The sequence below is a fragment of the Zosterops lateralis genome (genome assembly GCF_965231275.1).
Source record: "Zosterops lateralis genome assembly, chromosome: 21".
NCBI classification, from domain to species: Eukaryota; Metazoa; Chordata; class Aves; order Passeriformes; family Zosteropidae; genus Zosterops; species Zosterops lateralis.
The window spans coordinates 5760429-5780012 of record NC_139781.1 but is presented as its reverse complement, the minus strand read 5'-3'; the positions used below and the strand labels follow the sequence as shown (position 1 = coordinate 5780012).

At 56.4% G+C, this 19584-nt stretch overlaps 3 protein-coding genes across 7 annotated transcripts in view; 2 read left to right on the top strand and 1 right to left on the bottom strand.

Moving 5' to 3' along the window:
- MED12 (mediator complex subunit 12) overlaps positions 1 to 3492 on the bottom strand; it is a 36073-nt gene extending 32581 nt beyond the window's left edge. For all 3 annotated transcript variants that reach the window (XM_083876561.1, XM_083876562.1, XM_083876563.1), the window contains exons 1-4: positions 3387 to 3492; positions 2957 to 3061; positions 1932 to 2123; positions 135 to 294 (exon numbers count right to left, since the gene is read on the bottom strand). In XM_083876561.1, the coding sequence (XP_083732687.1) occupies positions 135 to 294; positions 1932 to 2123; positions 2957 to 3061; positions 3387 to 3485 (556 nt within the window). In that variant the 5' untranslated portion in view covers positions 3486 to 3492. The remainder of the gene's footprint in view (positions 1 to 134; positions 295 to 1931; positions 2124 to 2956; positions 3062 to 3386) is intronic.
- Positions 3493 to 4493: 1001 nt separating this feature from the next.
- Positions 4494 to 8213, top strand: IL2RG (interleukin 2 receptor subunit gamma). Its single transcript, XM_083876320.1, has 8 exons — positions 4494 to 4678; positions 5514 to 5604; positions 5851 to 6038; positions 6159 to 6301; positions 6406 to 6568; positions 7004 to 7112; positions 7184 to 7268; positions 7370 to 8213. The coding sequence occupies exons 1-8, from the start codon at positions 4588 to 4590 to the stop codon at positions 7571 to 7573; spliced, it is 1074 nt and encodes a 357-aa protein (XP_083732446.1). The 5' UTR covers positions 4494 to 4587; the 3' UTR covers positions 7574 to 8213.
- A 1250-nt stretch (positions 8214 to 9463) lies between these two features.
- On the top strand, positions 9464 to 16668 carry LOC310917885 (sestrin-3-like). Of its 3 annotated transcripts, none has more exons than XM_083876495.1 (9): positions 9464 to 9558; positions 12275 to 12478; positions 12683 to 12865; positions 12987 to 13223; positions 13308 to 13419; positions 13646 to 13764; positions 14124 to 14314; positions 14591 to 14735; positions 15291 to 16668. In XM_083876495.1, the coding sequence occupies exons 1-9, from the start codon at positions 9493 to 9495 to the stop codon at positions 15378 to 15380; spliced, it is 1347 nt and encodes a 448-aa protein (XP_083732621.1). In that variant the 5' UTR covers positions 9464 to 9492; the 3' UTR covers positions 15381 to 16668. The 3 variants fall into 3 exon arrangements, with proteins under 3 accessions (XP_083732621.1, XP_083732620.1, XP_083732622.1); XM_083876494.1 differs by having other exon boundaries at positions 13628 to 13764; XM_083876496.1 differs by lacking the exons at positions 14591 to 14735; positions 15291 to 16668 and having other exon boundaries at positions 13628 to 13764; positions 13881 to 14241.
- Positions 16669 to 19584: the final 2916 nt, after the last annotated feature.

The window sequence follows — 19584 nt, the reverse complement described above, 5'->3', positions numbered from 1 at the left end:
ACAGTTACTCACATCAGAACCAGCAGGAAACAAGTTTATATGGATTTCCAGGCTACCTCTTACTAATCAAGAGCAGGCTTAGAGAAGGAAAGAGCTGTGATGGACAAACCCAGTGGTGCACACAGAGTGCTTACCAATGAAGGGATCAATGACATGACGCTTTTTCACCTTCGTTTCCGTGATGGCAGCGTAATAGGCACAAGTCATTTTGATGAGCCACGCTGCTCTCATTACTGGAACAGTGTATTTTGCCAAATAACCAAAGACCTCTTCCTTCTTGCTAAAGATGGGCACCTGAAATGAAATGGCACAGGGAAAACTGAACCAAGCAGTTAGAATAAGAACTGAAGCAGCTAAAGCAGTTATACCTGCTGTAAGCATGAAAAAGTTAAAAAGGGAACACAGTACCTCTACCTCAAAAAAACCTGCTGCCAAAATTCACCTGTGGTCAGAAAGCAACATTACCAGAGCTGCATTTCAGTATAAACAGAAACAAAACAAACTGAAAGAAGACAGAAAATGTAATTATGTCACTGTAAATCCATGCCCTGAATCCTGCAAATGTCTTGGAGGTTATCCTCCAGGGAGCACATAGAGAGCTATGAAAGGTAACAGACTAAGGACTGAGCCAGTAACAGAGTATCTGCCATACAAAATGCAGACAGGACTCTTCACTTTGTATATAAAACCGAGTAGTTACACAAGTCTCACAATATCAAGAATGCTCAACAGAAGACTGCAAGAAACAGGGAACTGAATATAGAGCAGGAAGAAATTCATTAATCCAAGATACAACATAGGAGGATATCAGTGAAATCATCAGACTGCAGGACTATAAACCAGGAAGCAATAACACATCACAGGGAAAAGTACAGCTGTGGGGCTCATTTCCACACAATACTCTGGAGAGCAAAAGTATGTGTATTTTCACAGAGGAATGAAAACAATTCACAAAAAACCAGGCCCATTTGGAAGGTATCTTCAAATCTCTGAACTATTGATGTTCATTTACCTGCTATGTTTCCTACATTCTTCCCAATTATAGTCTGATGCCTCAAAGTCTGGCTACTGACATTTGCTCTTTCACATCTAAATCCATGAAATGGATGGAGCTCATTGCAGAAAACAGAGGAAAACCTTGAAATGTTCAAGCTTTCACCATGACCTCAGGAAACTGACAGCCAAAACATAAAGAAGGACTGAGTTTATAAAGAGTCGGATTCTGGGAAAATCTGATTACTTTATTTTGCCCCCAGGAATGACTCAGACCATTTTGCAACTCAGAGCTATGTTTTTTTCCACAGTGCCTTATTTGTAGGCCTCCCCTGAGAGAGAACTATCTCCCTTGCTATCAGCCCTGATAAAATACCAGAGTAAGACCCTTCTTTCATACTCTATAGAATTTACAGCTATAAGGGAAATATCTATCCCTAGACTCCAGGACACAGAAATACTGCAGCCTGGCCAAGACCAAGTGATAGCACACGTACTCTCCCCTGCTGAAAAGCAGAAACACCTCACTGCAACAGAAGTCTGGCAAGTCATTTAGGTGATTATTTTCAGTAATTCTCACTATGACTTTTGAGAACTTGAAAAACCCTCTACAACAGAAATATCCTAATCTGAACAACAGACCAACGGCAACAGTGGCTGCTCTTCTGTAAAATAACTCAACCTTCAAATAAACCAGTCATGTCCTACAAGCCAAAAGGCAAAGCTGAACACACTTCCAAATAACAGACAAGAGACCAGTTCTGAAAGTGTGGGTGACTACAGTCCCGGCACTGCAAACCCTACATCCACTTCTCCACAGCAATAAACTGTTTACTGTTACAGAAACTTCTCCAAACAGTAAAGACCTTCAGAAAACCTCCAGAAACAAGCACAGAATTAATTCTCTGCCCTGTCAGGCTGCCTCTCCTGTAACATACCTTCTTAGCAAGATGAGTGAGGGGCTTAGTTCCAGCCAGATCTGTGAACCAGTTGTTTATGGCACTCTGAGAACGAGCTGTCACCAGCCAAAAGTTATCCTTCTGATTGACCTGGGGTTTCCGTCTCCCCGTGTCAGGCAGGGTGTTGCACCGCAGCTTTTCTGCAATAATACTGCTAAAGTTTGAGCTGATCTGGAGGAGAAGGGAAAAAAAAAACCAAAACAGGATTGATTACATTTCAGAGGTGAAAGACCTGATCAGTGTGTTTAAAATATAATTTTTCATTCCTACCAGAAGTCTCACCAGTATCTACTTTTGGAACACAAAATAACTGCCAATAACTCCTTTGCTATACTTACAGAGATTAATGCATCTAGACAACTCACACAATAATCAAGCAGAGACTCAAGTTGAGATGGACACAACCCTTAAAAATACTTGTCAAACCAGACAGAAGGCTTCTCAGACAGAAGTCAGCCAAGGAAAACAAATATCCTGTGCTTATTGATTGCCTTCCAACCCAGGTAATTACTAGTTTTTCGGTCAGGAAGTCAACATCTTGATTTCAGAGACTAGAAAAATGGAGTTGAAACCTATTATATAACTCCCATTTTTAAACTTTCAGATGTTTCAAGAAATCATACTTTCCTTTTACCATGGCCATCGTGTAACCAGTAAGGAGTTTCCTTCTCCTATTATCATAGCCTTGTACTTTAACTGGAGAATTTAAGGAGTCCTAGATGCTGGCTTAACCAGGACTGCAGACACAGACCTTCCCCTAGGACGCACTGAGCCAGACAAGAACCCACTCCCTCAGAGGTGGGACACAGTTCTAAAAGAATGCAGAACTTGGATTCCACAGAAACGGAGGATGGATCGAGTCTTTAAAGCACCCATACAAAAGGGAAAGATCTCCTAGTTCTCGACACAGGGAAGGAACAAGATCCAGGAGTGTCCAGCATCCAGCAGCCTGCCCTGCCAAAGCCGCGCCCTCGAGCGTCGGGTTGAAATTGACCCCCTCTCACCTTCGCCGGGTTGAAATTGACATTTTTGGCACTGCCGTGCTCGTCCCCAGAGACCGCCGGCTGGTTGTTGAAGCCTTGCTTGACATTCAGCGCAGTCAGCTCATCCTGCGGGGGAAGGACGGTCAGCAGGGCCCCTCCGCGCCCACCGCCGCAGCCTCCGTCCCCACCGCGGGGGCTCAGCGAGGGGAGGCCCGGCTGCTCCCCCGACCTCCTCCAGCCCTCGCTACCAGGCACCGCCCAGGGCAGCGCTGGGACACGGGACCGCGGCTCCCCCGGCCCGGCCGGCGCCCCGCAGCCCCGGGGAACGCGGCGGGACGGGCCCCTCGCCCGGCTCCCGGCCCTAGCGCCGCTAACCCGGCGCTTCCTCAGGTCCGGCCCCGCCACGGCGCTCCTGCACCCCGGGTCCCCCCAACAGGCCCGACCCCCGCACCTCCTTCTGTTTGGGGTCCTGCGGGTAGACGTCCGGCGGGCCGAGGCGCGGGCGCTTGAGCGGGCGGTGCTCGTAGCTGAGGACGCCGAAGGCCGCCATGGCGGGCCGGCCGGGCGGGGGCGGCCGGGCCACAACAAGGGCCGCCGGGGCCGCCCGCGCCTGCGCGCTGCGCGCTGCGCCTGGGCAGGTGGGCGCCGCCGAAGCTGGGCCGAAGGAGCACGGAGAGTACCGAGCGTTGCCGGAGAGGCCCGAATATTGCCGAAGAGTGACGGAAATTGACGGAGAGAGCCGAGTACTGCTGTGAGTGGACCGAGGAAAGACGAAGAGCACCGAGCGCAGCCGGAGAGATCCGGAGAGAGCCGAGCGTCCCCGAAGCAGGGACGAGTGAGGACAAAAAGAGCTGAGCGCCGCAGGAAAGTCCCGAGCAGTGCCGGGAGGGCCCGAGCCCGCTCCGAGCGAGGGCGGAAAGTGTCGAAGAGGGACGGGGCAGCCCGAGGAGCGCGCGCACGCCCCCCGGCGGAGGCGCGGCGCCGGTGGCGTGTCCGGACAGGATCGCTCGCCCCCAGCCCCGGCTGCCCCCAGCCCCGACAGCGGGGCACCCCCGGGACCCCGGCCACCAACACCCCCCGTGCGGCCATCACCGCACCGCCAACAGCCCCCGGGGACACCGCCCGCACTGTCACACACACGAAACCCCGCCGTGACTCCCTGCAGCCGCCTACTCCAACTGCCTCAGTGATTCCCAGTGATGCTCGCAGGGATGCAGGCGGGCTGGGCGTTGGGATCTCAGCCATGCTCCCGGGGCAGCCCAGTGGCGGTGATCCCTACAGCATGGCAGTGTGAGCCATGGGAACACCGCGGGATGAACTGGGGGGTCCAAGAGGTGTAGAGGGGTGAGAACTGAGCAGGAAGGGCGATGCAGTCCTGGTGGGAAAGCGCTGTGGTGTCCCAGTGGGTTAGCTGTGGTGTCCTAGTGGGATGAGCCATGGCGTTCCACTGGGATGAGCTATGCCGTGCCCAGTGGGATGAGCTGTGGGGCCCCACTGGAACGAGCCATGGTCCCCGTAAGGTGGCCCATGGGGCAGCACGTAGGTGGGCCCCGGAGCAGGCGGTGCCGTGGGGCAGGAAGCAGCGTGGGTGCGGAAGCCGGCAGCCCTGGGTGAGCGAGGCTGTTCGCACGCGTCCCGGGTCAGCAGCCCCCATGGCAGCTCCTGGCACCTTCCTCGTGTCTGTCCTCCTCCTTCTCCTCTGCGGGCCGGGTCCCTGCCCTGCTGCTGTGCACAGCCATCCAGGTAAGGGGGCACACGGGAAGGCCAAGGGCTCCTCTGTGGTAGGGGCTGGGGACTGGAGTGCCCCAGCGATGGCGGGCGAGGACAGGATGTGGGGTGTGTGGGCTGGGGCGCTGCTGGGGCACACACCAGGGACTCTGCGACTCCTGACGAGTCCCAGGACCTGCGGCACCGAGATGGCCCCTTGCAGTGGGGCTGCCAGGAGGGTCAGGCTGTACCAGGGAGCTCTGTTGGGGGTGTCCTTGTGCCCACTGCAGTGGTGAAACATTTCTGACCCTACCAGCCCCCTGGCTACTGGTCTTGTAGTGCTCCTGCCCCATCACTCTCCTGGCAGATCCTTTTGGTCTGTGCTATGTGTAGGTGCTGGCCAGGATGGTCAGTGGATCTGCACCAGCTGTCCTTTCCTTCCTGGTCACCTCAGCTGTGCACAGGGAGGGGACAGGACACAGAAACTTTTCTTTCCACCTGGCACTCTCATCTCGCCCACTGTTTTCTGAGAAAAAAAATTCACTCCTTGTCTGGCTGTCAGTAAAACACCTTTCTGTGGAAAAAGCTCCTCTGTATCCCTGGACTTCCTGGGCTTGCAGGAGGGTGCCCTCCATCTCCATATGCAGAAACAGCCTGTTTGCTCCATTGTGTTACATTACAACCCAGGAAAGCTCGACCCTGGCTTTCTCCTGCCCCTGCAGTGCTGGCTGATGAGTTTGTTTGGTTCACACGGAGGGAGGCTCATAGGGATATGCAGGGATCTTTCATGTGCCGTATCTCTCCAGTGCACTCCTGGGCCCTGGCACAGCCACCCACCACTGCCATGCCCAGCAGTGTCTGTTGTTTGCAGAGGTGGAATGTGTCTTCTTCAACGAGGAGTACATGACCTGCATGTGGGGGAACAGAGAGATGCCCACAGTCAACTACTCCCTCTTCTACTGGTAGGTGCCCCTGCCCCATAGCCAGTCCTACAGGAGAGTGTCCAGCAATGGGTCCCTGTGCAGGGGGACTGCTGCCAGCATTGCTGGTCCTGGCATCGGGCTGCTCCTGCTCCCCAAGCCCAGGGTGGGGCAGGCTCTGTCTCCAGGGCTAGCAGGATGGGGTGTGCTGGGAAGAGGGGTCCCAGCGAGGGCTGGGGCATGTCCTGACATGGCCTTGGGGAGTCCTGGTAACACACTGTGGCACAGGTACAAGAACACGCCCAACAAGGTGGTGGAGTGCAAGCACTACCTGCAGGACCAGGGTGTCAGGGTCGGCTGCCACTTCGAGCAGAACGAGCTCATCCAGTTCCAGCTTTTCCATGTTCGCATCAATGCCAGCGTCGATGGCAAGACCCTGGAGATCCCCAGCAAGAACATGTCACTACAGGACCTGGGTACAGAGTGGTGGGGGGACCCCTCTCTCCTCGGCAGGGCTCCCCTGTGAGCTCCTAGCTGGCAGCAGGGCCATTGGGGCATGGTGCCAGCCCTCCTTGGGCACTACCCGTCCCTTGCAGTGAAACCAGGGGCACCTGTCAACCTGACCATCCACAACATGAGCAACAATCAGCTGCAGCTGACCTGGGCCTCCCCGTACCGCCTGGAGAGGTGCCTGGAGCATGCTGTCAAGTACAAGAGCAACAAGGACACCAGCTGGACGGTGAGAGCCCTGGGCACTGCACCCTTGTGGCTGTGCCTGGGGTGAGCTGTGCACCAGCCTCCAAGGTGATCCCAGACAGCAGCACAGGGCTCATGTCTCTGCAGGAGCTCTCGGTGAATGGACCTATCTTCTCCTTACCCAGCGTGGACTATGAGAAGTCCTACACCTTCTATGTCCGCAGCAAGATCAACCAATTCTGTGGCACCACCCAGCTCTGGAGCGAGTGGAGTGTTCCTGTCATCTGGGGCAGCAACTCTACCAGCACGGGTATGTTCTGAGGGCTGCAGTGGGATAGGAGGGACTGGAGCATGGCAAGGCTCAGCAGGTAAGAGATGGCCAAGCAAGCAGAATATGGCCCTAGGCAGCAGCTGTAGGGGCAAGACCCATCTGGGTATGTGGGGCGCTGGCAGCAGCATCCTTTGTACTTCTGGAAGCAAAACACACCCCACCAGTGGGAGCTGCTGACTTTTGTCAGGGGCTTCTTAGCACTGGAGGGCATGGCTGGGCCAGGACAGGGTCACCAGTTAGTTATGGTGACAGGATGGCAGGGCTTGGGGACAGGCTCCTTCTCTGTCCTCTGTTCCCAGCTGAGCCCTGCCGTGAGCAATGCCATAGCCACCCACGAAGGGCCACCAGCAGGCCCACCCCACCTGCCATGGTGGTGTGCTGTCTGGGGGCCAGTGTCACCCCTGCTCTTTCCAGGCACGGTGGAGGAATGGCTGCACTGGTTTGGGATCCGCACAGTCTTGGTCCCCATTGTCTCCTGCCTGCTCCTGCTGGTCCTTGTCATCCTGCTGGTGCGCATGGAAAGGTGAGTGTGGGGAGCTGACTGGGGGCAGCAGCACTGGGCCTCTTCCCCTCTAACACACCTCTCTTGCACAGAGTATGGGTCATCCTGATGCCCCGAATTCCCAACCCCAGCAAGAATTTTGATGAGCTGTTCATCACCCACAATGGCAATTTCCAGGTAAGGTGGTGCAGGCAGCCCTGCCCTGGGCTCACCCCTGCTGCGTGGGTTTGGGGCTGGGCTGCCTGGTAGCTCCTCTCACCCTGCTCTGCTCCCTGGAGGAATGGGCTGGAGTCCCCAAAGATGTCGTGGAGAGCTTCAAGCCCAACTACAGTGAGAACATCTGCTATGTGACTGAGCTGCCACCCAAGGACAGCCATGAACCCCTCTGGGACAGCAGCAACCATGCACCACCACCAATGCCTGGGCCCCCAGCTGCCCCCAATGAGCACAGTCCCTACCAGAACAGCTATGGGAGAGTGTGACACACTCCTGCACCCCTGCGTCCTCCATTCTCCACAGCTTTGCTGCCCAAACCTCACCTCTCCTCAGGCCTTGCTCCCTGCTCCTGCCATGCCTCTGCCAAATGCCTTGGATCCCTGGTCTTGCTTCCTGCCAAGTCCCCCTCCCTGCTTCGAGGTGCCCACAAACACACCCAGGGATGTGTCCTGGTGAGTGGGCAGCTGCAGCTGAGCAGGCAGGAGCCACTGGCCAACTAATGGGGACACACAGGATGAAGAGTTCCAGGGGGGGCCAAGTGTGGAATAATATGGAAAGATAGGCAAGAAAGACTGTAAACATGCTCAAGTGCCTTGCAGCTGATGTAGAAAAACACATATACCATACTCATCGTTGTTTAGCTTTGTGTGTTCAGTAAGTAGGACTTCTGTGTTTAGATAACACAGGCCTGTGATAGACTTAGTGGCACCTTATTTAACATGCTTGAGATTCCTGGCCTGCTGTGGGAAAGATGAAATCACAATGGTAAACCACAACTGCACAAATCCTTGACAAACAGGCAAAAACAGCGGGTTCAGTGATCCTCTAGGGTGGACCAAGATCCACAGTGCCTGCATCCCTGCTTTTGTGCCTCTGCCTGGGTGCTGCTTGGGGGATCCTCCAGTTGGTGAGGTAATGAAAATAAATTTCCTCTTTGTCTTTCATCCGTGGTTTTGTGGTTGTTCCTGTGTCCTGCCCGTGCTGGCTCAGACAACAAGCCATTGTGTCATCCTGGAGTTCCCTCAAGGCCTTGCTGCTCCTTCGCCTGTGTCCCCAGTTCACAGTGGCAGTAAAGCTCTGTCCACCAGGGGTTTGCCCAGGCTCATTTTGTGAGGTCTGGGGAAAGCACCAGTGGAGTCCCAACTCCTGAACGCCCCTGACCTCTCACATATAGTGAGGCAGGGGCCAGTCCTACTGTCCCAGCCCTGCTGTCCCAGGCTCACAGTGTCAACGTGTTCATCAATCAACACCAAGCACATAGATGAGTCCTCTCCTGGCTGGGGAGGGGACTCCCTGTGTACTCGGGCAGTGTGCTATGACCTCACTGGGTAGAGGGCTCTGCACTGGGCTCTCCAACCACTTCTGAGGCTACCTGCAGCCCCCAGTAACTGCTGCTGTCCCTGCAGATGACCAGACCTTTCTGAACAACACTGACTGCAGCCCCCTGCAGCTGCTCTTACAGAATCCCAGAGTCAATTATGTTGGGGAAGATGCTGGTGATCATCGAGTCCAACTTCTATCCGAACATCACCATGTCAACCAGACCACAGCACTGAGTGCCATCTCCAGTCTTTCCTTAAACACTTCCAGGGACAGTGACTTCACCACCTACCTGGGCAGTCTAAGCCAATGTCTGATCACCCTTTCTGGGAAGAAATTCCTCCTGATGTCCAGCCTCAACCTCCTCTGGCAGAAGGGTGTAAGACCACTCCCCCTCCATCCTATCACTGTTTGCTTGGGAGAAGAGTGGGACCCACAGCCAGACCCTGGCACAGCAGGACCCTCGGACAGCCAGGCCCTGGCACAGCGGGACTCTGGCACAGTCAGACCCTTGGACAGCCAGACCCTCGGGATGAGGGTCCCCGCCTTTGTTCCCCCCGTGCCCCGCGGTGCCCCGAGGGAGGGACAGCGCCCCCCAGCGGCGGGGCACGCCGGGCCCCGCCCACCCCGCTCGGGGGGCGTGGCCTGCGCCTGGCCCCGGTAACTTTCCAGCCCTGCCCACGTGGTGCGGCGGCGGCCGCCCCCTGGCGGCGGCGATTGGCGCAGGCGGGCCCGCCCCCCGTGCCTGCCGCGGTGCCGGCTCTGCGCTGCCGCCGGCCGCACCGGGCGGGGGCACCGGCACCGGCACCGGGACTGCGCTCGGCACGGCACGGCACGGCACGGCACGGCACGGCACGGGCTCACCATGATCGTGTGTCCCCAGAGCGTGGAGCACCCCCGAGGAAGCCGATGCCAGCGGCTGCCGGGGCAGGTAGGACCAGCCCCGCCGCCACCACCACCGGAGCCCGTACAGGAGCACCGGGCTTCGCCCTGCTCGCCGCCACCGGGCCGGCACGGCTGCGGGACCAGCAGGCCGGGGCATTCCCGCTGCCCACTGGCCGTGCGCGGTGCCGGCGGGGCTGCGCTCTCACGATGCCGCGCCCGGCCGCTCGGTCTTGGTCTTGGATCTTGGTCCTGCTCCCGGTGCCGGTCTCGGTCCCGGTGCGGCGGTGCCGTCCCCGTCCCCTTTGTGCGGGATGCGGGAGGCGCCGTGGCTCCATCACTGCCAATCAAACTTGTTTTTCTCTCTCCGCCTGCACTGCCCGCGCCGCTCACCGGGGGCGCTGCCGCCGCCGCCGCCCGCACAATGGGCCCGGGTACCGGCCCCGGGTACCGGCCGCCGGCACCGCCGTCGGGGCCCTTGCCGCGGGCACTCGTACTTCCCCCGCCTCTGGAATACCCGGGCACAAGGGCCGGGCGAGAGGTGCCGCCGCGGCGCCGTCTCTAGCGAATGTTACCGGAGGAGCCGCCAGTACCGGCGGAGCCGCGGTCTCGCCGGGCGAAGGGATGAGCCCCGGCCGGGCGGGGAGCGCGGCGGAGCCCGCTGGCCCCTCTGCCGCACATCCCGGCGCTGTCCGGGCTCCTTCAGCCTCCTGCCGCCTCTATGTGTTCACGGCTGCCGGCCGGGAGTGCCGGGGCACCGCTCCCCCCGCGGCTCCGCCGGGCGGGGAGGGGGGCGAGGTTGGCTGGTGGGTCCGCAGTTGAGGTGCCTGTTGGAGTTCAGGGGGCTCGGCCACACGAAGATTCCCTGGGGAGGGAGGCGATGCTCCCACAGCCCGGGAGTGCGAGTGGATGCAGGGGAGGAGGAGGAGGAGGGCTGTGGCCGAGGAGGATGAGGAAGGTGGCACTGGGGCTAATGAAAGAGGTTGGGGAGGCAGAACTGAGGGATTGTGGCAGGGGGTGCCGGTAGGAGACACCCTGGGCTGAGCCGGTGCCTTTGGGAGTGGGCAGTTTAGCCTGGCCAGGGGCTGACAGCCAAGGAGGTGGCTGTTCTGCACCTTCATCCCCCCTCATTCCTTCATCATCTCTTTCCAAGACATATCTGCCTGGTTGCTTGCTCCATCATCACCTGGACAAGCAGTGAGGAGAGCTGGCAGCACCAAAGGCTGAGCCATGGGCTGGTTGCACAGCTCCTTACTGGGGACCACCTTTCCCCAGAGGAGTGGAAGGGCCCCTGGCTCCTCCACCTCAGCCCTCCAGGAGGAGAATATGTGGCTGTAGCCCCCCCCTTGGGTGTCTTCAGGGCATCTCATTTCCCTAGGCAGAGGGACTTTTTAGGGGGCTTTTGCAGTTCAGTTCTGGCTTTCATCTTCTGTCGATCAGAGAAGCTGGTGCTTTTCATCTCTTTCCTTTTAATTTGAGTTTTGGGGTTTTGTCGACCCCTTTTACCAGAGGAAGTGAAGAGGACACTCCAAATGTCATCAAGTAAATCTCTTGACACTTGAGCAATGGTGTTTTCACCAGAAGTGCAGGATGGTGGAAAATAGCCTGAGCTGCTTCCTGCACTGCCTGTGTGGGTGCAACTGCTCTGTGCTGCCACAGAGCTCACCCCTGCATGCTCTGCCATGCACCCTTTAGATTTGGTGGTATGCAGAAGTGCTCCTCTCTTTTTCCTATGCCACCACTGTTGCCATGCTCTAGTCACCAGCCTTTGGGTGACTGCACTGGAGAGACAGGTGGGAGGAACAAGACAGTGGTGTCAGCAGGGCCAGAATTTCCCAAGAGAGATTTCAGTCCAAGCCTGGGAGAAGAAATGCATCCTTTGCATCCAAGGGTGCTGCCTGGGCTCCCACATGAGAGCAGGAGCTGTGACTTTCTCTGTGGCAAGGGTTAGCACCTGCTGTACCCGTACCTCGGGGTGGGCAAGCTGCAGGTGCAGACTGTGGTGTCGGGTGGGAATTGTGGCAACACGGTTGTTGGAGCACGGCAGCTGCCTGGGCATCTTTCCAACATCCTTACCTTCTGTTCCCACCACCCTTTCAGGAGGAGCTGGAGCTGTGCTGGACTGGGTCCCTGGTGCAGGGCTGGCATGGGCATTCCTGGAGGTGTCTGGGCCCCCTTTGCTGAGCTGCCCATCTGTGTTTTCTCTGGTGGGCACATCCAGTAGCAGCTGTGCTCTGTGCTGGAGGACCCACTCCCATGCTGTCTGCTTGGGCAACATGTGGGGAGCTCTTCTGTGTGCTCCTCATCACATGGAAGGTACCAGGACATGGTTAGCCTCTTGGCTTGCCAGGGCAGGAGCCTGGGAGTCCCTCTGCTACTTCCACAGCTCTGTCTTATCTTTATACTGTGCAGGAGGGTTCTGTGCTGGCAGTAAGGCAGATGGGCTGCTCCACTCTGGAACCTATTTCGTGTCATGTTTTTGTGATCCAGCCTTGTACCAAACATCATTCCTGGTTTGCTCTTTGCTTCCACTCACCACATAGAGCCTTCTCCCAGACAGAGACCAACCTGTGTGTCTTGCTATCTGTCCTCCCACTACCTGTGGCACTGAGCAGTGCTCTGCTTTGATAGCCATTGAGTGTCCCTGTGGCAGCACCAAGCTGGGAGAGGGATCTCTGCCCCTTGCAGAGCCTGGGCTTGGCTGGGGTGTGCTGCTGCAGCAGGGGCTGCTCTGGGAAGAGCTAAGCAGAGCATCTTCCCTGCAGGTAGTGAAGATGTCCAGCAGCGACCCCGAGTGCCCCCAGTTCCTCTTTGTGAAGGTGCTGGCAAGCCGAGGGCGGCTGGAGGCAGTGACCCAGCAGATGGGCTACCACCCACAGTACCTCGACAGCTTCCTCAAGACACAGCACTACCTGATGCACATGGATGGCCCCCTGCCCTTTGACTGCCGGCACTACATCGCCATCATGGTGAGCCCTGCTGGGAGCTGCCACAGGGGATGAGGGGCTCTGCTCAGCCCTGCGAGGCTCTCCTCAACCTCCAGCCGACATCCTGTTCCCCGGGCTTCTCATCAGGGGCCAAAATCATGATGCCCTGGAGGCTGAGCGGGAGGTGGGTGTGGGATGCCTGTCCTGCTGTGGCAGTGCACGGATGCTGATGCGCTGCTCTTGCAGGCAGCGGCCCGGCATCAGTGCCGGTACCTGGTGAACCTGCACGTGCTGCAGTTCCTGCGGGCAGGGGGTGACCCCCAGTGGCTGCGCGGCCTCGAATTCATCCCCCCCAAACTCCGCAACCTCAACGAGATCAACAAGATCCTGGCACACCGGCCGTGGCTCATCACCAAGGAGCACATTGAGGTACTGGGAAGGGCTATGAGCCAAGCACCAGGATGGCAGTGGGGACAGCAATGTCCGCAGGGGCTGCCAGCACCCTGCCCACCTGCCTGTGTCACATTGCTGGTCTGTCCATGTTCTGCAGAAGCTGCTGAAGATCAGCGAGTGGAGCTGGTCACTGGCAGAGCTGGTGCACGCCGTCGTCCTCCTGGCACACTGCCACGCGCTTGCCAGCTTTGTCTTCGGCTGTGGCTGCGAGCAGGACGAGGGGCTAGGGGGCCGAGGCTCACTGAAGCCATTGTCACTCGGGAACCAGTGCTTCTGCGAGGCCACTGCTGGCAACAGCTACAGCCAGGAGCTGCTGCGTATCAACCGCAAGCGGGTGAGCCCCCGAGGGTGGGTCTGCAGGGGATGGGGGGATGCCACTGGGACCACTGTTCTCATCCCCAATCCTGTGTCTCTGCAGTCCCTGGACTCCTGCATGGAGCTGGATTCCCTCCGAGAACGCATGCAGCGGATCCATGTGGAGACTGAGGGCAGGGAGGAGATGAGGCTGCTGCAGCAGGACCGAGAGGAAGGTGAGGAGCAGGGAGCAGAGATGGGTGTGCAGGGTGGGAGTTCATATGGCACACCTGGGTGTTTGTTGCCCCTCTATGCCTCATATTTTCCATGATGTGTGGTTCAGAGGGGCTCATGGGATGCATGTGGGGCACAGCAAGGGCTGGCTTTTGGTGCATGATGTGGCTGGGAACAGGGCAACTGAGCATTGCTCTGACCCATCTGCAGGGCTCTCCCCTCTTGCAGATACTGATGGAGTAGTCACCGGTGCCACCAACCTTGCATGCTACATGCAGGACCCTGACTTTGGATACCAGGACTTTGCCCGGCGTGATGAGGATCAGACACAGGTATTCAGAGTCCAGGTAAGACTCCTGCTCTCTTGCTGGGCAGCAGCCCAAGCTACCCCCTCCCCTCCCCATTCCTCATGGGCAGTAAATAGTGGCAGAGTTGCCCATGCAGACTGGCCCTGCCCCACTAGGATTTGGAAGAAGGAGGTGACTTCTGTCCCCAAGGGTTGATGACTTTTCACATGGCCTTCATGGAGGCGAGGATCAAAATCATTCAAAAGCTGCTTGATAAAGGATGTTGTGGACTGGGGAGAGCCACCTCCAGAGCATGTTCATTGAATTATTCTGCTTCCTGAGGTCTCCAGCCCCTCTTCCTGGAAACATGCTCCAAGCTCCTTTTTGCAATTGCAAAATCCTCTTGCTGTGCTCAACAGGATTACTCCTGGGAAGACCATGGCTTCTCACTGGTCAACCGGCTCTACTCTGACATTGGGCATCTCCTGGATGAGAAGTTTAGGATGGTGGATGGTCTGCAAAGCAGTGCCATGGCCAAGAGGCAGGGCTGTGAGCCCTCTGTCTTCAAGCGTGGCATCTGGAACTACATCCACTGCATGTTTGGCATTAGGTAGGGAAACCAACCTCACAGTCTAGGGGAGAAAACTGAGCTGACCCAGGTGGCAGGAGGGTGGGGTACTCAGTCTCTCATGCAGATGAGCATGGAGAGAAAGGACAGAGGTGAACCACCTGCCTGGATGTTGAGACTGGCAGGGAAGAGTCCTTTGGGGACAGGATTTCAGTGCCTGGTGGCTGTTGCCATGTGCCCCCCTGCCCTGTGGCTGTGCCATGCCAGGCAGACCACAGGCAAGGTGCTGGCCATGACTTGCCCCTGTGCTCCCCACAGGTACGATGATTATGACTATGCAGAAGTGAATCAGCTCCTGGAGCGAATGCTCAAAGTTTACATTAAAACTGTAACCTGCTACCCAGAGAAGACAAACTCAGAAATGTTTGACAGGTTCTGGAAGCAGTTCAAGCACAGTGAAAAGGTGGGATAGCCAGCCCTGGGCTTTGGCTGCAGTGGGGCTGGGACTGGGCAGGGGCTGCAAGCTGGGGTGCTTTGGGGGGTGTATGAGAGATCTTTCAGCCACCAAACTAGTCTGACACAGGTGGGGGGGAATGCAAACTGGCCGTTTGTTAAGAGTTTGGATTAGTGTGAGATGGGGCTGCCCACTGTGCTGAGACCAGGGGCACCAGCAGCACAAGCACCTCCAAGGTCATTACCCCAGTGGTGAGTGCTTCCTAGTGAGCCCTCTGTCAAGCTGTAACTCACAGGAGCGGCTGCTCTGGGTGTCAAGGACTGTGCTGCTGCCAGCCTGGAATGCTGGTGCCAAGCATGCAGGGGACTCCCTGGCACACAGCTCTGGGAAGCAGCCACAGCCTACAGGACTGTGGGGAGGAGGAGGGGAAAAGGGGAGATGCCTGAGCTGGAAAAACTGGTGGCATTTTGATGACAAAAGACTCACTTGCCCAGGTGGGCAGTTGCTTGCACTGCTGAGCACAGCACACTTCGGCTGCTTGAGCCTGTCCTGCTGTTCCCCCAGGTCCACGTGAACCTGCTCATCCTGGAAGCCCGGATGCAGGCAGAGCTGCTGTACGCGTTGCAGGCCATCACCCAGTACATGATCTCCTAGATGGGAGCTGCGGCAGGGCCAGGCAGCTCCTCTCTCCCTGAACTCGTGCGGGACCCATCACGCTGGGACCGACGGCGAGGGATTTCTTGATTTAGTTTACTTGACTGTATTGTTCATTTTTGTTGGTTCCCCCCCCTCCGCCTTGTGGGGGTCACTGAGTGGCCCTGTTACGTGCAATTACCAAACTGTGAGGCAAGTCCGTGCTGCTGAGATGCTGGAGACTTGAACGTGTTCAAGGAGGACTGCCAAAAATGTGGGGGAGAGGGAAGTGGGAGGGGATTGGGACCAGATGAGAGGGATGCTCCTTTCCTGGGTGCTGTGAGAGCCTCAGTGGCACAGGGAGGGCAGAAGGGAGAACTGGCTTCCTTCCCTGTGCTGCAGTGGCTGCTCTGCTTACAAAGCCACCCTTGGGCACCTGTCCTCATCAGGGTGGTGTCTCTTTTGGGAACAGTGCGGGCAGCGTGTGGGTGTGTTGCAATGTTCTGAGTTGCAGGGTTAGGCAGCAAGAAGTGCTGGCTCCTAGCAAGGGCCCTTCCCCAGGACAGCAAGGGGATGCACTTGCTGCCTATGTGTTATGTCCTTCAGGTCTATGTGCCAAACTCTTCTGGGATGGACAAGAGATGACCCAGCAAACTCCAAACTGTGAAGCTCTTGCTGGCAGAGCATCCTCATGCTTTGCTTTCTCTGACAGCGGGATGAGAAGGTCTTTGACAGTGTTCAGGCACTGGAGGTTTCTGTGGGGGACTTTGGCAGTCCTAAGCCCCTCCTCTGCATCCCATCAGCAGAGAGGCAGGAGGAACAAGGGAGGCTTGTTAATGTGTTGGAATTAATGTGGTTTGTACCTTCTTACCACCATGAGAGGGCTGAGGTCCTGTGCCCAGTTGCTTGCTTAGCAGCATGGTGGAGGAGCCTGTGGTCAGCACAGGTAAGCTACAGGAAGCTTCTCCTTGAATGTGGGTTGTGGGGCACTCCTGGGACTGCCCCATTTGAACAGAGGCAGCCTGTCCACCAGCCTTGTCCTTTGCCTGGGGGGCTACACCACCATTCCCCCATCTCCCTGGGCTGCTCCCTGTCTGTGCCACAACCCCTGGCTGGAGAGGTAAAAGGGCACCAGCACAGGCTCCAGACAGCAGCCACAAAAGGGGACTGAAGCCACCCGTTGTAAGTGGGAGCCTGAAGCAAGGGCAGCTGTCAAGTCAGCCAGCGCACGCTGCTTCAGTCGACCTGTTTACTGCGTAAATATACGGGGAGAAAACCTTGTGTATGGAAGCTACAGAAAAAGCCTATTTTTGCTATAAATATATTATGTTTGACATGGACGTGTGCTTTATTTCTGCCAGATGTCAGGAAGGGGATCCAAATTTGCATGGTTGTTGTGAAGGTAGGACAGCAATGCCTGGCTGGTCATAGCCCTGAGATAGCCCAAGTGCCAGGAAACCCAACGTTCTCAGCCATGCTGGGGTCATGCACTGACAGCTCTGGTCCATGGCCAGCAGCTCGCCACTGAAGCTACACCTACCTGTTCAGCTCAGCTCTGTCCTCTTGCCATGCTCAGATAAGCATTACTGCAACATTGCGTGTTTGATAGGAAAAGGGGGAAGTTTTTCAAGGGGATGTGGCATTCCAGCAAGGAGGAATGGAGAGGGCCAAAGGAAGGAGCTGGCTGGTACCTGGTGATAGGTGACCAAGGTGTGGGTGCTGCTTCTGCAGCTGAAAAAGAAGCATTTTGCTCACACTCCCAAGCAGACACTCAGTGAGCAAGGCCAGGAACCACAACCAACTTTTTCCTGATCCATTGCTGGTGCTTTCCCTCTGCTGGGGCTAGGCCAGCTTGTACTGGGCCAAGCTGGTGCCTAGGCAGTAAAATGCCAGGACAACTGGTGCTGGGTAGTACCAGCTGAGTCAGTACTGGTGCTGGAACAGTGACACCAGTGCAAGGATGACTGGTGCTGGGACAGCTGCCACCAGGCTTGGCTAGACACTGGTGGGATTGACTGCTACACTATCACTTAGCCCCAGCGAGGGCTGGGCAGGGATCAGGCAGCTGGGTGTTGTGCTCACTGTCAGAGGTAGCATTGGTTAACCAGAGCAGCCTAGCTACCTCTGCCAGCCAGCTAGCCAGTCTCCCTGCTGTCCCTGCAACAGCAGCTCTATCCCCTGCAGTGCTGGGACAAGCCACAGCAGCCAGTTCCCCACAGGGCTCACTGCTCCTGGAGCCTGCAGTGCTGGGCAGGGTGGGGCTGGCTGCCAGCCTGCTGCCAGCACCAGCATCATCCTCACCTTCCACCAGCACCTGGTGCTGGTGAGGAAAGGGACAAGGCAGTGACAGTATGGCTCTGGCTGGGGGTGAGGGGCTGCCTATCCCAGGTGATATGAGGCTGGCTCCCTTTTACCTCATCTCCACACTGCACTAAGGGTTGGCCTTGCAGGGGCTGGGGCAGCTGCCACACACTCCATCTGGCAGCCACACCAGTAAGATGAAGGGCTCCAGGCTCTCTCAACCCTGACCAGAAACAAGCAGAGCTGCTGGCAAGGCCAGGAGAGACTGCAGGCAGTCTCACACAGCATGCCACAAGTCTGGAAATTTAAATGCTTGGGTCCCTGTCCTGATGGCCCCTGCATCCTTCATGTGCTTGGGCCAGGATATTCCTCCCTATTGCTCTGTGGCAGGAAGAACTGCCTGACCAAGAATGCCTCACCTCTGCAGGAACTTTCCAGGGTATCCTGCACATGGGAGCTGGGACACTGTGACTGTACCAGGGATTACCAAGGGGAGGATGCAGGCATATGCCCAAAGCAGTAACTGAGTTTCTTGCAAAGCCTGTAGCAGAAAGAAGTGCTGGCAGGTGCAGCCAGGACTGCTTTTGTAACAGCTGAGCTATGCCCAAGCTGTATGGTGGGAGGAATGGTGTGTCGTAGCCCACAGACACCACCAAGTCACACTGCAGCAATGGTACTGCCACAGCTCCTACAACACACCCATTCAAAGTCAGGCTCTGGCTGTTACTCTACCACAGCCATGAAGGGGAAATAAAACAACAGCACACGAGCTGAGGACAGCTCAGCAGAAGGCAGTGTACACTCACCATCTCCCTGTGCCCCAGCCCTCCTTCCTCACACACCAGCTCCACTACAAAGGACACATGCAACAGGGCAGCAGCCTTCCCTGCTGTGCTTCCACACGTGGGCCCATCACTGGTGGCACACAGGTATTCATCAAGCAGCAGGGGTTGGAGGCAAAGCAGGACTCTGGCCAGAAACCCAGCCGAGCAGAAAAGCTGTTTTTGCACTGGCTTCACGAACGGTTGTTCTGCAAGCAACTACCCATAAGGCAAAATACTTAAGATGACAAGCTGGGAAAGTTACGAAGTCTCCAAGACTGCAAGAAAGGTGTAAACACGATACACTGAACCCACAGAACACAGCAGGACTCTTGGTGACTACTGGAGAGTGTCACACTCATCAAAAGCAACCCTGAGCCAAGGCATTCAGGTCCCATTTTGTTCTCCTTGGCAATGCTTAAATGGCACAGGCCACTGTTCAAAGAGATATAAGAGGTGTTAATGACTACTGGGCAAATGCGTGGTCCCCTGCTGTGCAGCAAGTTTTGAACACATCCACTTTGATCCAATCAGCTGCAAAATCTTCAGCATTTTGTGTCTCCAACAGCACCCATCGTTATGTGACTGCAAGAAGCTCTAAGTACCCAAGGAACAGATGAGGGGCAGACAGTTCCCCTAAGGATTTCCTCCTAATTCCCCACTTTTGTTAAATCTTGAATCAGGACCCTTAAGAGCCCCTTATTTAGTTATTTGCATTAACTGTAATGAAGAATAGAATTCAGAAATAATATACTGAGCATCCAAGTCTTTGAATGAAAATTTTACGGCTCTACACATATTGTGCAATTTCACAAATGAGTCTTTACCCTCAGCAGTGTTAGAACATCCCCAACTTGCCCTCTGTGTGTCTAACCTGGCCAGTGGAATCCATGCTCTACACTCCTTCCCTCATTTCTCTCTCATGTCCTTACCTGCCACCACTACTGCTGACACACAAAGACATTTGAATGTAGCTATACAAAACATAGTCAGCTTCAGCACTCAGGTCTAGAAAGGCAAGAAATGAAGGGGCTGAAACAACTCTAGACTAGTCCTGCAGGATTTAAAACTCCCCAGGGCCAGTTTTAGGGCTTGTCACCCCA